General features: G+C 40.4%; 1 protein-coding gene across 5 annotated transcripts in view; it reads right to left on the bottom strand.

Moving 5' to 3' along the window:
- relch (RAB11 binding and LisH domain, coiled-coil and HEAT repeat containing) overlaps nucleotides 1-24,661 on the bottom strand; it is a 55,839-nt gene that overhangs the window by 6,570 nt on the left and 24,608 nt on the right. For 2 of the 5 annotated variants that reach the window (XM_017453133.3, XM_017453135.3), the window contains exons 11-26: nucleotides 19,268-19,380; nucleotides 18,615-18,705; nucleotides 16,895-16,966; nucleotides 14,016-14,156; nucleotides 13,122-13,286; nucleotides 12,527-12,674; nucleotides 12,167-12,323; nucleotides 9,600-9,723; nucleotides 9,388-9,436; nucleotides 7,539-7,618; nucleotides 7,124-7,230; nucleotides 3,652-3,751; nucleotides 2,743-2,825; nucleotides 869-932; nucleotides 617-755; nucleotides 105-221 (exon numbers count right to left, since the gene is read on the bottom strand). In XM_017453133.3, the coding sequence (XP_017308622.1) occupies nucleotides 105-221; nucleotides 617-755; nucleotides 869-932; nucleotides 2,743-2,825; nucleotides 3,652-3,751; nucleotides 7,124-7,230; nucleotides 7,539-7,618; nucleotides 9,388-9,436; nucleotides 9,600-9,723; nucleotides 12,167-12,323; nucleotides 12,527-12,674; nucleotides 13,122-13,286; nucleotides 14,016-14,156; nucleotides 16,895-16,966; nucleotides 18,615-18,705; nucleotides 19,268-19,380 (1,750 nt within the window). Of the gene's footprint in view, nucleotides 1-104; nucleotides 222-616; nucleotides 756-868; nucleotides 1,340-2,742; nucleotides 2,826-3,651; nucleotides 3,752-7,123; nucleotides 7,231-7,538; nucleotides 7,619-9,387; nucleotides 9,437-9,599; nucleotides 9,724-12,166; nucleotides 12,324-12,526; nucleotides 12,675-13,121; nucleotides 13,287-14,015; nucleotides 14,157-16,894; nucleotides 16,967-18,614; nucleotides 18,706-19,267; nucleotides 19,381-24,661 lie in introns of those variants that run through there. The other 3 variants (XM_017453134.3, XM_017453136.3, XM_017453139.3) reach the window with 3 other exon arrangements.

Below are 24,661 nucleotides of genomic sequence, written 5' to 3'. Positions count from 1 at the left end.
ATTACAAATCTACTACACGCAACCCAGAACAAAAATACAGAAGTGAGAGGGTTAAGAGATGCGAGATTGTTTGTGGTTCAGAGTAATGACAGCGAAAAGGATACAGCAGCAGGACAGAGCGCTGTAGGCCTCAAACAACTGGCCTGCAATGTCCATGCGCTTGTTCTCCACCGTCTGCATGTTGTTACTCATAGACAACTTGTGCAAATGCGGAAGGACGACTGTGGACACAAGGATAGATTGTGTGTGTGTTTACTGCAAGGCAGATCTCCATAGTGCGTTGCTACACCAGAGATGCAGCACCAATACAGACTGTTAGAATGGTACATGGAAAAATGGTCTGCACTTGTATAGTGCTTCTTTTTTTTTTTAAGCAGTTCTACAAAGCACTTTACACTGCTTCTCATTCACCCACTCTACACTGCTTCTCATTCACCCACTCACACAATGGTAGCAGAGCTGCCACGCAAGGCGCTAGCTTGCCATCGGGAGCAATTTGGGGCCCAAGCACACTTCGAGATGTGGAGTCATGTGGTCCAGGAATCGAACCTCCAACCCTACGATTAGTGGACAACCTGCTCTACCACCTGAGCCACAAAGAAGTCATAGCACTTACACTCGTCTCTGAACCTGGGCTCGGCGTTGGGGCCAACCCTGCCAAACGTCTTAATAATCTCCATGTGTAAAGAATGCTGGTCCTGGTACAACGGGTCTTCCAGAAAGGAAGCCAGCTGCATTTTCACTCTTTCCAGCAACTGAAAGACACATAATTAAACACGGAGGGGGGGAGATGGTTCCTAAACCACTACAACACTATGGTTGGAAATGACATAAATGGCTCCGTGAGAGTGAGAATAGAAATCAGTACCTCTCTTTGTGTTACAGTCTCCATAATGGTTCCAAATGCAGGGATCGTGGAAATCCTCACAGAGCTGCAAGCATAAAAGAAAAATCAGCATGCACTCAAAACAACGAACAACCCATTACCCAATCAAGATTCAATGATCCAACGACAACACAATCACTGATCACATGTACGGAATATGTGGTAAGCAAGGATGGATAATGTCAGACGATCATGCCAATGGCAATATGGACACTACGACACTATTACGAGAAAACATTTTTTTTTAAAAACAACAAACAAACAAACAAAACATGATGAATAATAATAATAATAATAAAAAAAATCCAACCAAGAGAATGAAGAGACAGGATATTGGTGTTAAAATATCTCATGGCTGGGTTTAACTCACAATTCGGGACCACTGCACAAGGTAATAAGGGCCGGGGCTACCCGCTTGTCAATTAAGGCTTCGTTCATGCCTCGAAGGATCAGCTGCAAACCGGGCAGATGCAAAAGAGAGACGGGGGCATCAAACACACACATACACAGCCCAGGACCTACTGTAGCAGGGCAAGGACTTGGAGAGAGAGGGGCAGAAAGGGGGAGTGAAGGGATCTATCGTTTTGGACCCGAGGACAGGAGGGGCAAGCATGCCAGGAGCCGCACGGACGGACGGATAAGTGTGTAGAACATGCTGCTGCTTCAAGCCAGTGATGGTTAGTGATGATCAAGCTGGTGAAAGTGTTAGTACCACACATGTATGTCACACTTAAACAAACAAACAAACAAAACATTAGTTCCTTCAAGCCTGGGTTGTATCTGGGAAGCCCACAAGAAAGCCCAGATAAAGCAAGTTGATCAGAAATGTATTTATTTATTTATTTTTATTCTTACAGATCAAAACAAAGTGATCTGATCCGACATTCCAATCCAATCACATCTGTAGCATATGTACGATTACCACAGACAAGACTTTCCAAGCATTTCCTCAAACAAAAAATTTCTTCCATCTCAGTTATAATGAAAGACTTGGGGGGGAAAAGTTGTTGAAATCTGTCAAGAGAAGTTAAAGCAAAATTCTTCGGTGAAAATATTTGCATCTTTGATTTGTTTATTCGGAAGCGGGAAATCTACTTTTTCCAGAGGGAAGAACGTGTGGTTATGTGTTAGGAAAATCACCATGCTCTAGTTTACTCAAAAATCCAAGGACAGACAGTGATATTCAAACCCTGGGAAGGAAGTTAAACTAATAAAACCCTTTTCATAATTACATTTTTCCCCACCATTTTTAGGTGTTGTTTAATTTTCCCGAACAGCAGGTCGGATACACATTATATTAATGCACTCATTCGAACACGTCATTGTTACTATAGTAACAACGTCCACATGGAATTGTATGGATGGACTCCACATATAAACAGATTTTCAATTCAATTTAAACATGCAAGTTTTCTCTGAGTTGTTGTTTATTTAAGATTTTTGGAAGGAGTCTCCAGTGCCAGTGCTTTGTAACTGTAAATTAAAGTCGTAACTTTAAGTTTCTCATACATCTTCAGGACAGACGTCTTTGTACCTTTTCAGGAATGTTCAAAACAATGCTCATGGGATACTGTATATGTGCAGTATTAGGGAAGGATGTGACTTTTAGTTGGGAAAATACAGTAGGTAAGCTTTGACTACCAAAAGTCATTATTGTTAAGGTGTAGGCTGTAGCCGTAACGTTCGCTACAGGGAAACACGTCAACATTCTTGTCTGTGGAAAGAAGTAGCTAATACACTTACACTAGTGCTAACGTGAGATTCTTAGATGGCCCGACAATGCCCGATTTAAGACTTCCCAGGCAAAACCAAGGCAGAGGGAGGTGTGTGAGTGACGGAGGAAGGAGGAGACTTACATTTCAGGATCACTGGAGAGAGTGATAAGTGCCGGAACAACTCTCTGAGCTACTAGGGTTTCATTCACCCCCTTCACCAACAGCTGATTGGTCAGATCAGGGGTGATGTCACACAGGACGCATGGAAGGAGCGAGCAGAGAGTCATGGAACACCACAGGAGAGCGAGAGAGAGAGAGAGAGAGAGAGAGAGAGAGAGAGAGAGAGAGAGAGAGAGAGAGAATGAGCGTGAAAGATAGGAGGAAAAAAGAGAGAAGAAGACAAAAAGAAAAACAACGGTAACAAAATAACCGCAGCGCTGACACACACACACACACACACACACACACACACAACATTACAATAACACAAAAGAAGTACACAGAAGGAGCTGACCACAGACTAATGGGAAACAAAAAAAGGTTCAAATCAAAGAGATGTAAGAGGCCAGGCCCTTGGCGCTACATTACAACAACAGAGAGCTGATTTACTCTTCACCCTTCAACTATAATGATTTTTTTCCCACAGGGAAACATAGGGGAATGGAATGAGGACCATTCAGAATGATATCAGCAAGCATGCAGCAGTGCACACACACGCACACACACAGACACACGCGCACACGCACACGGACGCTTTAAGCTACAGCAGTGTCATACACCGCTAGACATTCAGTGAAACGGCGTGTACAGGAAGCACAATGCAAGAGAAGGCGCTAGAGGGGGATCAGCAAGGCATCGTCATTCAAATTGACTCAACAGTAATGCAACGTCATAAATTAATGCATTTAAACAAAGCATGGAACATTTCAAATGAGTCATTTCTAATTATTGAAAATGATGCAAATACACAGAGCTTCTAGATGCAATGCATGTGGTGTTTCTTCTAAAAGATAAAAACAAACAAACAAACAAACAAACAAGCAGACTGACCTCGAACATGCGCGCGGCAGTGCAGCGAACGAGTGCAGACGTGTGGACCACACCGTACCACAGCACGGTCAGCAGCAACTCGTGGTAGGCCGGGTTCGCCCTAAATACACAAACACACAGAGAATCAGAAATTTGTTCGCATGCAGCTGTGCAATTTCTTCTTCTAATACAATACTTTTTAATATCTCAGAGCAGTGAAACTCAACGCCACTATCTGTACCTGTTTATTGGTACAAATATCCCAAAGTGGGCGTTGTCTAAACCAGACTGCCAGACTGTAGAGTCATGGTTTGGGCTTGTAGGGCTGCTTCTGTAACAGGCTCACTAATCTTTATTGATGATGTAACTCCATTGATGATGGTAGCAACAGAATGAATTCAGAAGATTAGAGAAGCAATCGGTCTAATAAAAGCTGAAATCCTAAACTCTTGTCTCATATCCATCTTCTGATCTCAAACCCAAATGTCTTTGGTGTATACAGCACAAACAAATGAACTGACCTTGTCGTTCCAATAGTTTCAGAGGGGACTGTGTTAGATAATGTCTGAAGTGTTACTGTGTCCTTTCTAGGAATTCGGTATGATACGGAACACCGTGAAATACATGATAACGCGTTACTAATTCCTGGATACCAAATAGTTCTCCAGCCAGAACACTGCTTGTAAACACACCTTCGCTCCTGCTTAGTCGCTACATACCTACAGTACCTAGGAGTTAACGAAGAGTGTTACCTTTCCGCTTCGCAATTCACAGCTCACAAGCCTGAGGTTTTTATTTTTACCCAAACTGCCAGAACATATTCTAGGAAACATCGATTTCGAAAAGCGTTGGCACCAGCACATTATCAATCAAAGTGCAGTGTTTTCAAATGTTTCGAAAGAAAAGAGCACTGAATGACGTCTGAGTGGTGCCTTAAAAAAAAAAAAAAGAAAAAAAAAAAAAAAAAAACAACCCCAGAACAAATCACATAATCAATCCCTCACCACAACTGATGATCTCACCTCTTCACAGCTCAGTGGAGAGGTGAAATCATCTAAGATAGAGGGTAGACTACCCAGGAAAAATGTGTTTTGTGTTAGCTGTCTGTAGCAACACTATCCTCTCATGCCTCCAAAGCCTCTAAGTCAATGTACTCTATCATCATCATCATCATCATCATCATTATTATTATTATTATTATTAACAAAGCTAATCTAGGTCACTAGATTGGATATAATGCAGGACCACCAGAGAACCACCCCAAAACAAAGCTATAAACCACAACGGCTTGGACGGTGTTGTCTAAAATGAAAGTTTCTTTGCATAAACATATATGCCAAGTTAAAAAAATAAAAATAAAAATAAATAAATAAAACTCTGTATTGCTTTGGATGACTTTTTGCCTTGATATTAGTGTCATGCTATTATTACATTTACATTAAAAAATGTTTTTTTTTATGGATTTAAATTACTTGAATTAATTCAAGCAATAAATATAAATATATATATATATATATATATATATATTTATATTTATATATTTTTTTATTTTTTTATTTTTTTTAAATGGGAGGAGGGTATGGCAATAATGTGCAATGGTGGAAAGTATCATATAGTCAAAAATAACACAAAATGTATGGGATTACAATTCTAATTACAGCATTTTCCAGATTATAAAATTGCAGGGGTTTTTTTGCCACCTAGTAAATATGTAAAAGTTACATCTAGGAAAAAAATTACAGTTGTAATTTTGTAAAAGAATGTGTATGGATTTAACTCAATAAAAATACATCCACAAATTAGATTCTAAACATGTTTTGGGTGGTGAAGTATATTTCTCTTGAATTCTTCATTCGTTCTCTTGAAACATAACATTTTGAAAATAAGGTGCAATTGCAAAATGTCTGAAATGACAACCGTTTTTCTTACTTTGAATATGGAAAAAAAAACACGTGAATATATTATTAGAGAAGCCTAGTGTTATGAAGGCCTGTTTCAATTAATGAATGCACATAACTTAGTTCCGTTACCACATGGTGTTGCCATATGGCAACAATTACATTTAAACTCCATTTAACAGAACGCTCAAAATATACACAAGTGTTTCAATTACAAAAATAAAGAAATAAATAAACGTTTTTCCTTTAAGTAGTTTGAAAACTTCATCAGATTTTGAGAGCCCTCCGATGATGGTCGAAGAAATTTTTCAATGAACCATTGAAACTCTTGGACTCTTTCTTTCAGCCTTAAATGTATTTTGCATCTAATTTCTGTATAGGTTATATAAATCCAAGAGGCTGCTTTTGGTGGCTCTATGAAATATCCATCCATCCACCTTCTATACCGCTTTATCTTATTCAGGGTCACGGGGAACCTGGAGCCTATCCCAGGGAGCATCGGGCACAAGGCAGGGTTCACCCTGGACAGGGTACCAGTTCATCGCAGGGCACAATCACATACACATTCACACACCCATTCATACACTACGGACACTTTGGATATGCCAATCAGCCTAGAACATGCAAACTCCGCACACACAGAGTGCCACGGTGGGAATCGAAACCCAACCCTGGAGGTGTGAGGTGAACGTGCTAACCACTAAGCCACCATGTCCCCCTCTATGAAATATATTATATGAAATTAATAGAAATAGTCAATAAATCAAAATAATGTGTTAAAGGTCACACATTAGTTGTTGTTGGTCACATGTAGTAGACCAAAGTACATTTTCCACCAAAGTACATTTCAGACATGTGGGAAACACTGGCTATCATAATATAGTTGTAGAGATGCACAATACATTGTATAGTTCGGTTCTGTGAGGGACTTTTTTTTCGAATGAGAATTTTTGGAAGGAGACGCCAGTATCAGTGCTAAAGTGGTCAAGTTTTGCAACAGAAGAACGTCATAGGACGGAGGGCTTTGTGGTTCCTCTGTAACAAGACGAGCTGCAAGTTTCGGTCTTATTAAGTTCAAGAGACAGAGAGAAAAAAAGTAGGCTGGCGAGAGAACGGGAACTTGCTTCACAGGAACATTAAATATATCTATACTGTAAATGTATAAACAGTATGATGTGTCATTATTTATTTATTTACTTATTTATTTATTTATTTATTTATTTTTAATGTTGGCAAATTGCTCCAGTAGGCCTACAAGTGGAATAAAACTCTCTGTTATTGCAAAATGATCAACTTCGGGATGGACACATACTGCCACGAAGCCATAGACATCACTCTCAAAAATGGCAAAATAAATGCAATGTGTTTAAAAAAAAAAAATGCGAAAAAAACAAAACAAAAAACTAAATGTGCCCGATGATGGACTGAAAAATAACAATATCCTATTCCAAGAAAAGACACAGGAGAACGTCCTGAGCTGAGATAAGCCTAAACATTTTTTTTCAAAAATAGAACCACACAGTACCAGATAAGAAAGCTGATGTTATGCAACAGAGCGTCATGTTTATGACTGGTGTGTGTTTTGCACATCGTACCCGAGCTCTACGAAGGAAGCTTTTAGACTGTCGAGAGGAGCATGGGAAAGAGACAAAGTAGTCATAACGTCCTCCAGGAAGCCCACCAACAGCTTACGGTCTTCCTCCTGAAGAAAAAAAAAAAAAGCAATTATGGTAAATATTGCTTATCTAACTCGGTGAAACTGTAATAGTATTATAGAAGTTATACAAATTTGCTAACCAAATAAGTAAATATTGATTAGGCATATCAGGAAAATTATTCTGGGGAAAGAAATAAGCGTACACATACACACAGACATACATCGCTGATTTCTAATAATAACCCTAAGAGGTTTTAAAAGAGACGTTCGACAAAAATCAGATTTAAACCAGCATTTTTCACACTGACTATAAAAGAGTTTAAAAAAGCGAGAGAGAGAGAGAGCACTCTGACCTGGTTGTAGCAAGTCAGGACCCCCGTTGCATAGATGGGCACCGTCGCCTTGGTCAAAATGCCGTTACCGGCTGTGGCATCTAGAAGAAAAAAATTCATCCAATTACAGGAAAACAATTAAATATAAAAGACACTTAAGAAATAAAGCATAAATGAACTCTGAACTACAGCTGAGTTTTTTTCTTTATTTGTACAGGTTATCGGGGTGGAAATTTTTAGCCGCTCCATGATTTGGTTAGATCTTCATTCAGGAAGACACAAAATGATTAGGAAATGATTTTTTTTTTTTTTTAATTTATTTATTTATTTTTGCATCTTGATGCATCTCGGCCTTTTGATTTTTGCAGCCTGCATAAAACGTTTCAAACACTTAAGTCTTAATGTATTTCTATTAAAGCTGCCAAAACTAATTTTATTATTAAAATGCCAGTTGAATTGACATAATATTTATGCATTGAAACACATTTCCTAAACATATATCTTTAAATAAGACTTAAGAAAATGGCTACGATTAAAGAAACCAAGTCATTTACAGAATACTTTGATTATGTATATATTATTCATAGAGTTTCTGATTAAAATATCTATATATTTTTTAATAAAAAATTCAAATAAATGAGCTCTAAAAGTGATCAAATATAAACATATAGAGCAGGTATTATTGGTCACTTTTTTGTGTTGTATCCTATGTAGTGAGCATATTTGCTGGATTGTAAGCCAGATTGTTGCAGCCAAAAACGCTTGATTTTGCTGCGATTTTATTTTATTTTTTCAAAATTTGCAATGCAACTTGTGGAGATTTTTGTGAGTTTTTTTTTTTCTCTGAAAACTACTTAAATTAGTGTATTTGCAATCACATGGAATTTTTTGCACTGCTTTTCACAGTGATGTTTGTTGATAAATAAATGAGACCCTTCAGCTGTACTTATATTCGACGCACGTGAATCGAAGAGGGCTTTGGCTGAATGAACGTTGTCATGACGTCACATGACGCGTCTCGGCCCAAATCTGCGGTAATTTAAAAAAAAAAATTCAAAATTGCAAGCGCCTCTGAATATTGCGGAGTTTGCTTGATTGTTTCGTTAATTTCTGCGATCTCTAAATCTTGAAACCTCGGAGGGACTGATTTACGATTCGGTCTAACTGTAGATATTATTCTTGCGTGACGACACGTCGAACAATGCAGAGTTGTTCCGAAGTGAATCCTGAGACGGTTAAGAAATGGAAAATCCAAGTAAAAAAAAAAAAAAAAAAAAAAAATCTGTAAAAATAAACCATACTGTTAGTAAATAAAGAAAGTGAAATCTAAGTTATAATACTGCCTACTTGTGATTTTCTTTGCAAGTTCACTTTCATTCATTACACTTTGAGGCTCTTTTTTTATATAAAGAATTTGACTTAATTTGTTTAATACTTTAAAAATATATATATATAAATAAAACAATTATATATACCTAAGGCTGTGTATAAGTGTCTTTTAAGAGAACTGTACAATGACCCATCTAAGAAATGAGGATTTTTCCCAAGCCTTGTAAGGACTCCCACTCGAGAATTGTGGAGTAGTATGTTATTGTTGAAGGGTTGTCATTAAAAATTTTTTTTTAAATAAATCAAATATCTTAACTGGCTGTATTTAGTCACGAACATGGAAAGCTGATACAGACCTGTGTGGACCAGAATCCAACCACAAGACTGTTTAAAAAACAGAACATTCAAACACTGGGAGAATAAAAATCACTTATAGTAGAATGTAGAAATACAAATTTAACACGGTATAACGTGCTTGTGTGTGTTCTTTCTCCTGCTGACAGGAAGCATGTTATTCTTGGGGAAGTGAACTCTTGCTTACCCACGTTCTCCTCGGATAACCGCAGGATTTCTTGGAACTGAGGCTTCACCTTCGGGATGAGAGACAGAGAATAGAAAGAAAGTCCGACCGAGCTCAAACCAGCAACGCTAACTCGTAACGCTTTGGCCAAAAACCGAGCAATAAATCATACGAGGCGCTAAATATAGGACCCCCTCTACCCCATCTCCACCCCCCACCTCGCTCTGACCCACCTTGGTGTTAGTAAATGTTTTCCCGAACGTTCTGCACAGCCGCCAGAAGAATCTGGAGAACTCGTGCAAGCAGGTGGTGGAGGCCACGTTGATACGACCGACGATCTCGATGAGCTGAGGAAGACTGTGGAGAGAATACAGACAGAGGACCACACACACACACACACACACACACACACACACACACACACACACACACACACACACACACACAATCCACTGAACAAACAGTGTAGAGAGGTCTACCAATCAGGACCAAGTTAAACACAGGAGGAAACGTGAGATAGATCCTGACTGGATTCGATGTACAGTTTGGAGTTTGCTGTGGAGTCTTGTAATAAATGACACGGTATTGAGAGACAGAATTATGCACACATGGACACTAAACACATCCTGACACCTCACAGCTACCACAAACTCTTTAGTTTACTTTGAGCCAGGGATTTTAAAACTCGGCTTTTTAAATTATTATTATTATTTCGTGAAGATATCTTACAATTAGAATGCAACGCTGATATAAACGTGTCAATTCTATTCATTTATTCGAGTCATTAAACCTTATACCGTCGCAGGAACTAAACCATTAAAGTGTAGATTTGATTAGATCTTCTAATCAAAGGATCTTGAGATCCTGAACACGGCAAATGCATTGAATATTCTTCATTACAAGATTATTATAAGTCAAATATAATATCATCGAACCTGCCTTTACACAGTCGAAGCTCAATTTTTGAATTCTATTAGCAGATTGTGATTCTTTCTAGAAAAAAAAGAGGAAATACCGCATCAATTTGACTACGTTCAAGATATTTCCACAAGTTATTTTTCTATATATTTGGAAACCTTCCTAACACCTTATAAAAATAAATAAAGAAGTAAATAAATAAACACAAACAGTTCGTTTGAGTATAACAATAGCTGAAAAGGTAATGAAATATACACCGATCAGCCATAACATTAAAACCATCTGCCTAATATTGTCTGGGTCTGTCTTGTGCTGCCAGAACAGCTCTGACTCGTCCAGTCATGAACTCCACAAGACCTCTGAAGGTGTGCTGTGGTATTTGACACCAAGACCTTAGCATCAGATCCTTTAAGTTCTGCAAGTTGCGAGGTGGGGCCTCCATGGATCAGACTAGCTTGTGAAGCAGATCCCACAGATGATCTGTTCTTTCAGAGGTGGATAGGGGGTCAGCATGGACACTTTGACCGGTCTGCAGCTATGCAGCCCCATACAGGACAAGCTGTAATGCACTGTGTGTTCTGACACCTTTCTATCATGAACTTTTTCAGCAATTTGTGCTACAGTAGCTCTTTTATAGGATCAGACCAGACGGACTAGCCTTCGCTCCCCACGCGCATCAATGAGCCTTGGGCGCACATGATCCTGTCGACGGTTCATCAGTACATTGTCCTTCCTTGGACCTCTTTAAGTGGGTACTAACCCCTGCACACCTGGAGCAACCCCATAAGACCTGCTGTTTCGGACATGCTCTGACTCAGTCGTCCAGCCATCACAATTCTGCCCTTGTCAAAGTCGCTCGGATCTTTACGCTTGCCCATTTTTCCTGCTTCCGACACATCAACTTCTAGAACTGACTATTCACGTGCTGCCTAATACAGTATATCCCACCTCTTGACAAGTGCCACTGTAACGACACAATCCAATGTTATTCACGTCACCTCTCTGTGGTTTTAATGTTATGGCTGATTAGTGTATGGTTTTTGAATAGAAAATAATGAAAGTGAACTTCTGTTTTAAAAATCGTTTGTAAAATAAAGAAAATTCCGAGATGCTAAAAACGAAACGATGAGCTGCATTGGTTTTGTTTTATTAACTACTAGAGATAGAGAGAGAGAGAGAGAGAGAGAAAGAAAGAAGAGGGGATGGTAATGGAAGAAAGGTTTAAAGCTGTTATAATGTAAATGAATGAACTTGTTTTGCGGACACAACTGTAAATGGATAAAAAATAATAAGTAATGTGTTTTATTAATAAATAAATGATAACTTCTGGCAAACTGCGGTGGTATGAAAGGAATTAAACACTACAGTTCATTCTATTCTAGGAAAATAATCAGCTTTGGGGTGGTACGAGTTACTTGGCCAGATCACACCACATCACTGTTGACTGTCGAGTTCCTATAACAGCGCGTCCTTAATGGCTTTATTCCTTACAAATCACAGACCTCTAGTTATATGTTGAAAACAATGGGTTTATACAATCCTATTTTTTTCCCCCCTCATACTTTATTCTTCCGAGTTTTACAGACTCCACAATTCTGTATTTTATTATTTTCTAATATTGCCAAACCGTGTAACACGAGCTCTGGCAGTACAGATGGACTGCTTCTGATCATGCCAAACACCACACAGAGTTAAGCTAAACTGAAGGGAAAAAAAAAACAACAACAAGAGAGAATGAAACGGGGAGAGAGAGAGAGAGAGAGAGAGAGAGAGAGAGAGTATATGTTGGCTTTCTCTCGTTCTGCCGCTCTATTTTAAGGGTGAGATATAGTGATCGAGAGATCGTGAGTGAGTATGTTTTCATGTGTGTAAGCTGACTCACAGTTGATTGACCACCCACAGCAGGCTGTCCCACCCCGTAGTACCCTCGTGTTGGAGCTGATGTTCATACAGCTGCAGAAGTGCACCCAGCTGCTCCCTGCTGCCCACAATGAATGCCACGTCCTGCAGAGGAGATGCCGGGCGCGGGAACCGGGTCACTATGGGGTCACACACGGACACACACTCCCATAAGAGCTCGGAATAGACCATACAATCACCCGATATAACCGCTGCATGGGAATAACGGGGCACTTTAATAGCACACTGAAACCAAAAGGCAAAGCTGGAGCTAAGAAAACATGTGTGTGTGTGTGTGTGTGTGTGTGTGTGTGTGTGTGTGTGTGTGTGTGTGCGTGTTCACCCTCGATGGGAGTGATGTCACTCTGCAGTGTGACTCGGCTGGTGAACGGTGCATTCTCGAGCACCACGCCGAACAGCGGAGGAATTAGAGACTGCAGAGCCGAGAGGAACATGTGCAACTTATGTTCATCCAAACTGTGTTCACCCTGCTACAGAGAGAGAGAGAGAGAGAGAGAGAGAGAGAGAGAGAGAGAGAGAGAGAGAGAGAGAGCTTAAGGTATTTTTCTTTCTTTCATCTTCTTTTTTTTCCTCTCAGGGTTCTATGAGCCTCGTAACTAGTGTTTCAATTTGACTGTATTGTTGTCATTTCAACAATAAAGAAAAGCATTTCTGGGTGCAATTTCCCAATAAAGGTGAAAAACCGTTCTGACACTATTTCACTTTTTTTACATCACAAAAACCTGCCATTTTAACAGGGGTGTGTAGACTTTTGATATCCACTGTATTTCCACATTCGCCCAGCGAGCTGCTGTAAAAGCTTTACAACACTACTGTCATGAATCTGCAGTGATTAGTGCACTACACAAAGAATAAGATGATGTGTATGCATGTGTGTGTGTGTGTGTGTGTGTGTGTGTGTGTGTGTGTGTGGTAACCTGAAGCAACTTCTCGATGCGGTTGAGCAGTGAGGGGATGAGCTGAGACTGCAGGTTGCCGAGCTCTGTACTCCACGCAGCAAAGGCAGGAATAAACACTTGATGTGTGGCATTGACCACTCTCTCTGACAGATCACCCAAAGACAGCATCATCAGCTCAAAGCCCTGTTTCACACACACACCCACACATCAGAAACCAAAACGTTACAGATAAGGACTTAGAGAACAGATCATTATATAAAAACTACAGAGTTGAATAAATGAATACTGCAGCTCTGCGAGACTTATCACAGACACAGTGACACCACTTCAGTCATGTGGGGTAACTTTAAAAATGTACAAATCAGGCTCACAGTTAGACCCCATTAAAAAAATGAAGTAAACAAACAAACAAAAACACACACACACACACACACACACACACACACACACACACACACACACACACAGAGGGACCCAGAAAAAAAATACAGAGAAAAAAATACAAAAAAACAAACAAACAAACAAAAAAACACAACACACACACATAGGGCAACGGCATACACAGGGACTGACGAAAACACACATACCAAGTAAATGTACAGGGATACACACGCAAAGCCAAAAAACACACAGTGATACACAGGAAAGGCAAGGAAACACACGGGAATACACATGGAGAACCAAGGAAATTCAAAGGAACCCAGGAAAACACTCAGGAACAACGACACACAGGTCCAACACAAACACAAGAACACAGAGATATGCACAAAGTCCCAAAGAAGTCAGGAAAACTCAGACTGGCACACATGGGAACCCGGGGAAGCATCCAGCCATGAATAAGGACACAAAGAAACACAGACAGTACAGTAGGAACACAAGATAACGCACAGGGACACAGACACGTACACACACCTGGGTGTATTTGTCTGGGTCGTCGATGTAGGCCATGATGACACCCAGACTCTTTACAACTGCCTCTCGCACCATATCGGCCTTGTCCTCCGCCAACATCTGCTGCAGCATGGACAGCACCAGAGAGCTGCGGATCTCCTTCTGCACAAACCCACACAGTTATTACAGTGCGGCTAAGGAAGAAACATGTTATAATTAGGACTGCAGAATCTGTTCTGCATCAACACTTTCATCACAATCACCAAGCTAAACAGACAGATATATAATATAATTACATGCTTTAAGCCCTTTTCTTACTAATGTGGCACTCTGAAAACGCCCACAGGTGCAGAGCCGCGCCAGCGCTTGGACTCGTTTAAAACAAATAGTGACGGGAGTGTGTAGAACCGATCTAGACGATGTGGGTACGGGCGTTCTATCTTACTAGAAAGCACAACTTTAAAAATCGAGAGGGCGAACCTAAATAATTAAGTAATTCTTTAAAAAATAAATTAATTAATTAAAAAAGGAATAGAAAGGGGGAACAAAAGCTAACCATTTGAAATCCATAAAAATGTGTGTGTGTTTGTGTGTGTTTGGGGGGGGGGGGGGTTGTGTTGTTCTTTTGGTATGCATTTAATTAATAACTTGAATGTAAATGGAATCAATTATTATATTAACACTAGAGATACTTAACTATAAAATATATAGTTGCTGTTTTTTTTTTTTTTTTTTTAAATAGATGTATGCAAATTACCCCCCCCCCCACCTCTCCACACCACCCCTGAAAAAATCTCATTTTCTTTTATTTCTTTCCCCCTTCTTAAAAACCTGACAATCTTCTTTACTTCCAGGCACAAATGCTGGATTGATTGAACGTTCTGCATTCTGAATTGAATTTTCTCTGCTTGCTAGGGCTGAACTTCATAAAAGCCAAAGCCTTAAAGTGGCAGTCTGGGCACATGCCTTATATTTTTGTCTGTAACTCCATGATATATTACACTATCATTAAGTCGTTTTGCAATTTTATTCAAACTTGGACCTTTACTTATACCCGATTATAGCGAACACAAATGGTTAATTAAAAGTAAGTAGTTACTGGAATTGTACAAGTTTCCAGGTCATTTTCACGACTTGTGCCAAAGTTGTGTTCAGGAACAAAGGAAAGCTGGACGACGCCGAGTGAGCTGCCGCAAACCGCAAATCAAAATCCATTGTGATCTGGCAGGGAGGCGAGTGAGAATCCTCTACAGATGTAGGGCTTGAAATTCAGTTGAAAGAAGGAGCACATCACACTAGTTCTCGCCTCTCTTCACTGGCTGCCGGTGAAGCTTTGTGTAGATTTTAAAGCGCACCTATTATGGTTTTGAAACGGGCCTAATTTTGTTTAAAAGGTCTGATACAATAGATGTACATACATCCGAGGTCAAAAAACACTTTAACACGTAACATAGTGAAATTCGAGCACGTTCGCCTCACACCTCCAGGGTCGGGGGTTCGATTCCCACCGTGGCCCTGTGTGTGCGTAGTTTGCATGTTCTCCCCGTGCTGCGGGGGTTTCCTCCGGGTACTCCGGTTTCCTCCCCCAGTCCAAAGACGTGCATGGTAGGCGGATTGGCATGTCCAAAGTGTCCGTAGTGTATGAATGGGTGTGTAAGTGTGTATGTGATTGTGCCCTGCGATGGATTGGTACCCTGTCCAGGGTGTACCCCGCCTTGTGCCCAATGCTTCCTGGGATAGGCTCCAGGTTCCCCGTGACCCTGAAAAGGATAAGCGGTATAGAAATGGATGGATGGATAATGAAATTCGGAACCTAGGACCAAAGCTTTCCAAGCAAAGTTTTCCAATGCTGGAGGGCGGGAATCCGGAAATGATCCAACTAACAATCCCAATTCCTTTACTGAACATGAAGGAGAAGTCCACCTTGAATGACTTATTAATAGGACCTTAGTTACTATAAAATCAACATGCGGTCTTTCATGGTATCCAAGATTTTTTTTCTGTAGTTCACTTTGGATAAAGGTTTCCTATATTACCCCCAATGCTGTTCGGTTACCTGCGATAGTGTTGCCCTGGATTCATCCCTTTCTAAAGGGCGTGATGCAGCAGCGATTTATTCAGTTAGTCTGTTCAGCTCTCTCACCTCCTCATCTCAAACAGATCAGCTTCTAAAGCTTGATCTCTGCTGCCAATACCGCTGTCAGCATCATCGGGCTCAGTCACGTAGATCGTTGAGGAATTTAGCGTCTTCATTAACGCTACATTTGTCATTAATATATTAAACATTGAAATGAAAAATGGTGAGTGAGACAAGACGCTCTTTCTCTTTTTTTTTTTTTTTAAGGAGGTAACAGTACCTGACAGTTATCTCAGAAGTTTTTGATTATTGGAAATTGTTCTTCTATTAAACTTCACTGAAACTGTGCTAGCAATAACAATGTAGACAACTTCAAATTTTTTGACAGGAATAACACAAAAATACGGCATAGACCCAAAGATTAGCATCAGAATAACTAAATATAAAATCACAAATATTATATTAAAAACCGGGTGGAATTTTCCTTTACACTTAAAAACTGCGTCTGCTGTTTTACAAAAATGTTACAGATTAAACAGCTTACGCAACGTTGTTGTATAAAGCAGGTAAGTTATTATTTGTGAATGTGGCGCATTTGCTGGTTTTCCGTTACGCAATAGCTACGTAAGTGTACAAAATTCTCGAAGCAAACACATCATGGTGGATCAAATGCACTGTGGAGAATGTGGACTTCGACAGAGTGAGTTGTGTAGCTGTGCAGGCCAACATGAACATTCTTAAAAGTATTCAACAGGACTCAACGATGGAATCGGTGACATCCTGGGCGTGATGTAGTCTTGCCAGGAAGACGAATGAGTCTTACCGGCAGATAGGGGGCCAGCGCTCCACAAGACTCCGCCACCAGCAGCCTTCTCTCTGGGTACTTGTGGTTTATCTGAACACACACACACACACACACACACACACACACACACACACACACACACACACACACACGTAGACACAAAACCAGCCAAGTCAAAAACGACACAACATGATCGAGTGAGTCCATGTCCTCACCACATGATTGCTTTTCCCTTCAGTGTGTTTACCAGCTTCCCCCTCACAAGACCGATCGTCTTATTGCCAAAGCCAGTGATGGAGCTGTAAACGCCTGTTTTGTGGTGTCGCTAAGATAAACAGGTGTACACTCAAAACTGAATTAAACTACAAGGGCGTTTACGGCGAAGAACAAAGTCTCGGAGGGCTTTAGGACGACTATGACTATCGCAGAGGCTTTTTTTGATGACCAAACGGGATGTTACACATCTGTAACGAGCGCACTGTGTCCGTTTTTCCTCATATTTATGAGAATCGAATGTGAGTGGAAGAAAACAACTTGTGAGGTCCATTTGTCTGGTGTTCTTCATTTCCGAACGCTGTATTTAAATGAAGATTTCCTAAATGCTAAAAACGTCGTGTGGATGAATGAGTTATAGGATAGGTTTTAGAATTATGGCTAAGTTATAAAAGTTCTATAGGGTTCTGAAGGTATAATAGGGTTTGTTTTTTTTCTTGCGCTGCATTTCGACATCAAGTAAGTAAAAGATTTCAAATCGGCCGTTTAATAAAAAAAAGCCGATTAGGATCGGAGAGGGAGCGCTTAATAAGTTCTACAAAGGTTTAGCTTTCATTGCAATTTCTTAGCGTTTTGTTGGGTTAATGAAATGATTCTCATTATGCTCAAATAAAGATCAGCTGTTTCTGTAGGAGAGGGGTATAAAATAATTTCCAAAACATTAGACGTACCATGGAACACTGAAGGCCATCATAAACAAGTGGAGAAAAAAATGGAGCGACATCACCAAGAACAGGACATCCCATCAAAATATACAAAAAGGACGAGAGAAAAACGTACCAGGGAGGCTGCTAAGAGACCTACGGCAACATTAAAGGAGCTGCAGGAACATCTGACCAGTACTGATTACTCCCTGCATGTGGCAGTCTCTTGTATTCTTCAAGATGGTGGCTAGACGGAAGCCCTTTCTCACCAAAAAAAAAATCCAACTAAAATCACCCCAAACCATGTGGGAAAATGTGTTATGGTCTGATGAGACCAATTCCAAAATGTATAATAATTCCATCATTCCAAAAGGTATGTTTGGAGCAAAAAAAAAAAAAAAAAAAAAAAAAAAAAAAAAAACCAGCATGGTGGTGGCAGCATCATGCTTTAGGGCTGCCTTTCTTCAGCCAGAACTGCGGGTTTAATCAAGGTGGGAGCAGTTCTCCGTTTCGTTCTTTTACTTCACAAAAACCTGCCATTTGAACAGGGACGTGTAGACTTTTTTATATCCATTGTATATAAATAACGATTCGTGTGGTTTTGTTTCTGCATCACAGTGGGGGTTGGTGGCAAAATGGATGAACATACCCTCAAATTAAAGTGGACATTCAGCACCGACGGGTTTAATTAAAGGGTTGATTGTTTTATTGAAAATGTGATGCTGAAGAACAGAGCCAAATTGATCACTTACACACTACAGTGTATGTGTGCGCGCTCGTACGCGAGTGTGTGTTTGTGGCTTAGGGGTGAAAGAGCCGACCTGTTCCCAGCACTGTGGTAAAAGTTCCACCTCCACCCGCGTTGGGCCCACATGCCGTGCAAAAGCCACACAGCCCATAAGGATCATTTGTCTGAAGGAGGCAGAGAAACAATGGTGGAGTGTTAGAGGCAGCCACCACAGAAATGACAGTTATGTTGAAAACAGCCTTGATACCACTTTATATTAAGTGTACTTCGGTGTTTCTTACAGTACATGTAATTGCAGTTAGTCTGCTCTTTAACAGTAAGTGAAGAGGTCGATCCAACACAACCTAAACACTCAAGCGCTATGAGTAATGAGTGACTGGGTCAGAGGTTCATCTTCCTTGAGGACCCTAAGCACACTGCCTAAGAAACTCTCAAATGGTTCAAAATCAAGAAGCTGTGTATGTATTGCAACGGTCAAGTCAAAGTCCAGACCTCAGTCTGATTGAGAATCTGTAGGAAGAAATGCGAATTTTTGTTCACCAATGGTCTCCATGCTGTCTGATAGAGCTTGAGCAATTTTGCCAAGAAGATTTTGAAGCACTTTTGCAAAAAGATCAGACTCCAGATGAGATCAGACTCTGTACCTACACTCAAACACACACACACACACACACACACACACACACACACACACACACACACACACACACACACACACACACAGACCTCTGCTCGTCGTCAGGTCTCTTGATGAGGTTGAAGAGGATGTGCAGTAGCTGGTCTCTCTCTTTGGGCTCGGGGTGGAGGCAGGCTGTGCACAGGATGAGCGGAATGAGCTCCTACAACACAAACAAATACAAAGGCAGGTGTGAGATTAAAATAAATACAACACTCTGGCTCACACACCTGTAAACACACTCGCAGCTCCAGAGGGAAGTAACAGGACACTCTGGCAGACAGGGGTCAAGGATACAGGGAACAACACAGAGCTCGCCTTCAGCACAGAGCAGAAGGTCTGAAAGTGTGCACTTGGGTGTGTACATAAAAATACAGCAATATTTCCATCCTCTTCCGTGCATGGACAAATATTAGTGCGGCTTTTTTTTTTTTTTTTTGACTGCTTTTTAAACGCTTTCTATATTCAGCTGCTGGTCATAATCATAAAAATCCCATCAATGTGTCACATACTTCGCCTTCTTATGGCCATGCAGTGGTTACTTATGACGCATTAGTTCAGTTTTAGAGAAAACGCTACAGTGATCCTTATCAAACAATACTTGGTTCACACAGCACACACACACACACACACACACACCTTTAGGGCAGTAAATAAACGATGCTGATGAAGACATAAAAACAGGAAAGTTAAACAAATCTGTGGTGAGACTCCGGGCAGATTGACGCCTCGCCTGTTTATTTGTACTCCTCTTTTATTTCCTTTACTTTGACGGTACATTTTCACCTGCCAAGAGCTCTCGACTCGCCCCTCTTTCTGGCCTTCTGCATCAGAGTCTAGCTATGCTGCTTACTTCCCTTTGAACCGAGTTAAAAGTCACAGCATCTAGCACCTGGAACAGAGAGGCATGCATGCGTGCCGTTAAGAAACATTTTATTTGGCTCTGATCCACACGTTGACGTGCAGACGTTCTCTACAGCATGAGTAACTGTATGTTCCAGGCAGGCAACAAGAAACGCGAAGGGATGTGGCACTTATCATAAATATGCAAGCCTGAACATATGGCTTAACTTCGATTACTACTCTATTATACAGTACAGACTGAAGACTTAAAAAAACACTTAAATCTATGACTGGAAACAAACGTCTTAGATCAAAATAAGTCACTCAAGTCATTCAAGATAAGACTAGATACAGGTACACACATATATAATACGGAAAAATACACTGTACAACTAATGCATACTCATACATTTACAAATAAACGTATCAGTATCTGACTGTAGAGAAATATTACTACACCTGAACCATAAAAAAAAAAAAAAAAAAAAAAAAAAAAAAAAAAAAAAAAATTTTAAATACAAGTCTAAATAAAGAATGTATGTTTACGTTTCAAAATGGACCCTTAGAGTTCAATTGTCCGTGTTAGAAAGCTCGCATTTCCCATCCTGAATGTAAGCACACTCTAGAACATTCTGTGGTGTGCCGTTATAGGAAATTAATCAACGATGGGGTGATGTGATGCGGCCATACGTGATGGGAAGTTGTGGTTACTATGTCGAAGCGGATTATTACACTACAACAATTTGTCAATCCATCCATTTTCCATATTGCTTATCCTACACAGGGTCACAGGGAGCCTGGAGCCTATCCCAGGGAACTCTGGGCACGAGGTGGGGGACTCCTTGGATGGAGTGCCAACCTATCGCAGGGCACAATCACAAACACATTCACACACTATAGACAATTTGGAAATGCCAATCAGCCTACAACGCATGCCTTTAGATGGACAGAGGGGAAGAAACTGGAATATCTGGAGGAAACCCTCGAAGCATGGGGAGAACATGCAAATTCCACGCACACAGGGAGGAGGCAGGATTTCCCTCCCCTATCACACAACAGCTACCAGGTGTATCTTTTCAAACTGCTACTCATGCTACATCACAGAGCAGCATAACACACTCAGAACAAAGTTCTATCTACCCTCTTCTAGTGTAGTCTAGTGTAACAGGGATTAACAGAGGAGACAGTAACACCATCCCTCCTACCCTGACAGCATGGCCAAATATGCGCTCTTGGAGTCTCGGCCAAGGATGGTTGCATCATGGTGGCGATTCAAACAAATAATTTCCTGACAACAGAACGACAGCACTTTGAAGTCTAATTACATTTAATGTTGCGAAACATGTTAGATCCTGTTATCGGTTATGTTCTAATAGTAATAAATAGTCATTTCCTCACCAGACTCTGTTTTTCCCACCCATCTTTCTTCTGAAGTTAGTTTTACATTTTCACACCAGCACTTCACATCTGATTCTGATTAGCGCCACAAACCCTTAACAGATGAGACTGGAACATGAGAAAAACGCATACGTCTTTGTCTGTCACCTTTAAACATTAGGTTTTCTTTCTTACCGAATGCCACTAATCTACTGCTTGGAATTAGAGGCTGACCGATAGCAGATTTTTACCGATAGCAATAACGACCGTAAGCTGGGCAATAACTATCAACCTGTACAGATTTTAAAATTGACACCGAATGAAAACACTTAAAGTACACAAAAAATACTGCTGAACTTTATTACAAAAATAAACAGTACTGACTGTACCATGAAAATTGTACTGTACTTTTTAAAATGAAATAAATACATAAATATTAATATATATTAACTATGAATAAAAATGAAAGAAAATAAACAGACATGCGTGCAAACTGAACCAAAAAGTAACACTTCACATAACAAATAAAAATAGTGACATCCAAAATGAATCTAAAAAAACACTTCAAAAAACACAACAAAATTTCGCCTCTAGAGGCCGCTGTCGTACTGTAAAATGACACCGGACCCTTCTCAGCCACTCCCGCGATGGACAGGACGCAACTGGGAAAAACGATCGGTGTGGATCGTCTTCCAGCATCCGTTTATCGGTGCCGATTAATCGGCAAAACCGGTCGACCTCTAATTGGAAGAGCTGCCTTTAGCTAAATAATTTACATTGCATGTTTAGAAAACTGGGGTCTCTGAACTATGGTCAGTTGATGACCACTGCGATATAGTACAGTATAGCATACTGGTACTTGTAGTACCACTGTAAAATTAAGATTGCAAACACGCAACACAAAGCTTGACAATGAAGAACAAGGTTGCTTAACATTATACAGGTGTCAGTAATCTTAAGAGTGAAGAGTGCACTGTAAAAAACATTAGGTGTATATGTATCTACTACATAGTGCAATAAAATGCTAAAAAATTAAAATACAATATAAACAGATATGTTCCTCAGCAACTGAGAATTATTCTCATTATTTGACATGAGAAGATCAGATTGATGAGAAGATTCTGCAGTCACTGTCCAATCACTATCCAATCACCATCCAGTTGGAGCACCGACGCATTCATGTAATTGTCCACCAGCCAATCGATTGGCAGCAACACACTGAATTAAAAACCTGTGACCGTGGCATGGTTGATGGTGCCAGGTGGATTGTTTGAGTATTTCAGAAACTGCAGATCTCCTCTAGATCTCTAGAGTTTACACAGAATGGTGTGACAAAACAAACGAACAACAACAAAAAAAAAAAAAAAAAAACACATCCGGTTCTGTGGATGGAAACACCTTATTCATGAGAAAGCTCAGAGGAGAATGGCCAGACTGGTTCAAGTTGACAGGAAGGCTATGATAGCACAAATAAGCACTCTTTACAACCGTGGTGAGCAGAAAAGTATCTCACAACGCACACGTCGAACACTGAGGTGGATCAGCTACAACAGCAGAAGACCACAACTGGCTCTACTCCAGCCAGCCTACAGTGGGCGGAGACTCGCTAAAAACTGGACAATCATCACCTGCCTAGTCTCTGTTTGGCTGATGATTGGTTGATTGGATAACTGCACGAAGGATGTACAGGCAGTCCTAATGAAGTGGTTGGCGTCACACTAATCGACAGAGAATCCCAATACTCAGCCTACTTGCAGTCCAAGTACTGGAATTACCAAATCAAAGCATTTCCAATAAACACACAGTTACACAGAAACACATACAATTCCTGGAATATGAAATGACTCAATTGAGCCAAGGTCAAAACAGGCCCTGCAGCTGGGAAAAATACAACAGGATGATCTACTGCAGACTACCGTTCCTTGGTAAAAAGGACTATGATATACACTTGATTTGTAGCTGAAGCGTTCCACGTGTTGAGTGAAATATATGCAGTCGTAACAATTTTAAACAAATAGTGTGTACTGTATGTTGGCTATCCAACAATTTCAATTCAGACGTGTTTCATTGTTTACTACGTGGTAGTCAGTAACTTACGTTTTTCTATTTTTAATATAGTTCTTTTTATTACCTCTTGCCAAATGCTCAGTCATTATCTCTGCAATAATGTGGGCTGAAGAATTAAAAACCTGTAACTGCAGTAAAGCAGACAGGTGTGCAACTAACACTTAACAGCCCATTGTTCTGCACCGGGTGCCATATAACAGACCTTGTGGGCGTGTCTGAGAAAGTGTGTGGGTGTGTGTGTGTGTGTTTGTCAGGAGTAAGAGCAGTTAAACACTTGGAACTGAATATTAGGAACAGAGGTTGGACAGTTGAGATTAACAGACAAAGCTCAAAGTCCACTAAACTAGGGCAGGAATGAGGAAATTGAGCCTTTCCACTCCCTCCAGTGCTGTTTGCTTCCACTCGGCTGAGAAAGCTACTATGCAAAGCAGGGGTCTAGAAGGCAGAGGTGGCACGTACCGACGTGTGCGTTTGTGTGTGTGAAAGACTGTGTGCACACATGCATGAAAAAATGTTTTGTGAGTGTGTTAAAACGATTTAACTGTCTAGAAGGGAAAGGAGGAACAAATATGTGCTAATGTTAACTGGATGATTGGAATCATTAACACAGACCTGCAAGTGGAGCTTTGTTGGCTACGAGTATACCAAACATGTTACGCATCGTATGCAAATTTTCTCAATCGATCTTTTAAAGATAAAACTCCCTTAAGTTATATATTAATTTGGGAAATTAAAGATGTCTGCACTAATGCACTAATAATACCGGTACTGCCAAAAAAAAACAAAAAAAAAAAACAACCTAAAAATACACACAACATATCCAACACATTTAAAGAAGCCGATGATTCAATACAATGCAACTTATTGTATTTAATGTTATACAGTGTGAGTCAATGTTCAATTAGCTTAGCCACACATCCTTTACGAAGATTCTCAGGCCCAGAGGCCACACCTCCTTCATTTGGACCAGCACAGAGTCCATACCTCCTTCACTAGGACTCAAGCCCAGAGGCCACTCCTCCTTCACTAGGACTTTTAAGCCCAGTCGCTACACCTCCTTCACCAAGATTGATGCAGACGCCACACCTCCTTCACGTAGACCAGCACAGAGGCCACACCTCCTTCACTAGGACTCTTAGGCCCAGAGGTCACACCAC

Source organism: Ictalurus punctatus, chromosome 23 (assembly GCF_001660625.3).
Source record: "Ictalurus punctatus breed USDA103 chromosome 23, Coco_2.0, whole genome shotgun sequence".
NCBI lineage: Eukaryota > Metazoa > Chordata > Actinopteri > Siluriformes > Ictaluridae > Ictalurus > Ictalurus punctatus.
Note: the sequence above shows the minus strand (reverse complement) of the source record. Positions and strands in the feature narration are given on the sequence as shown.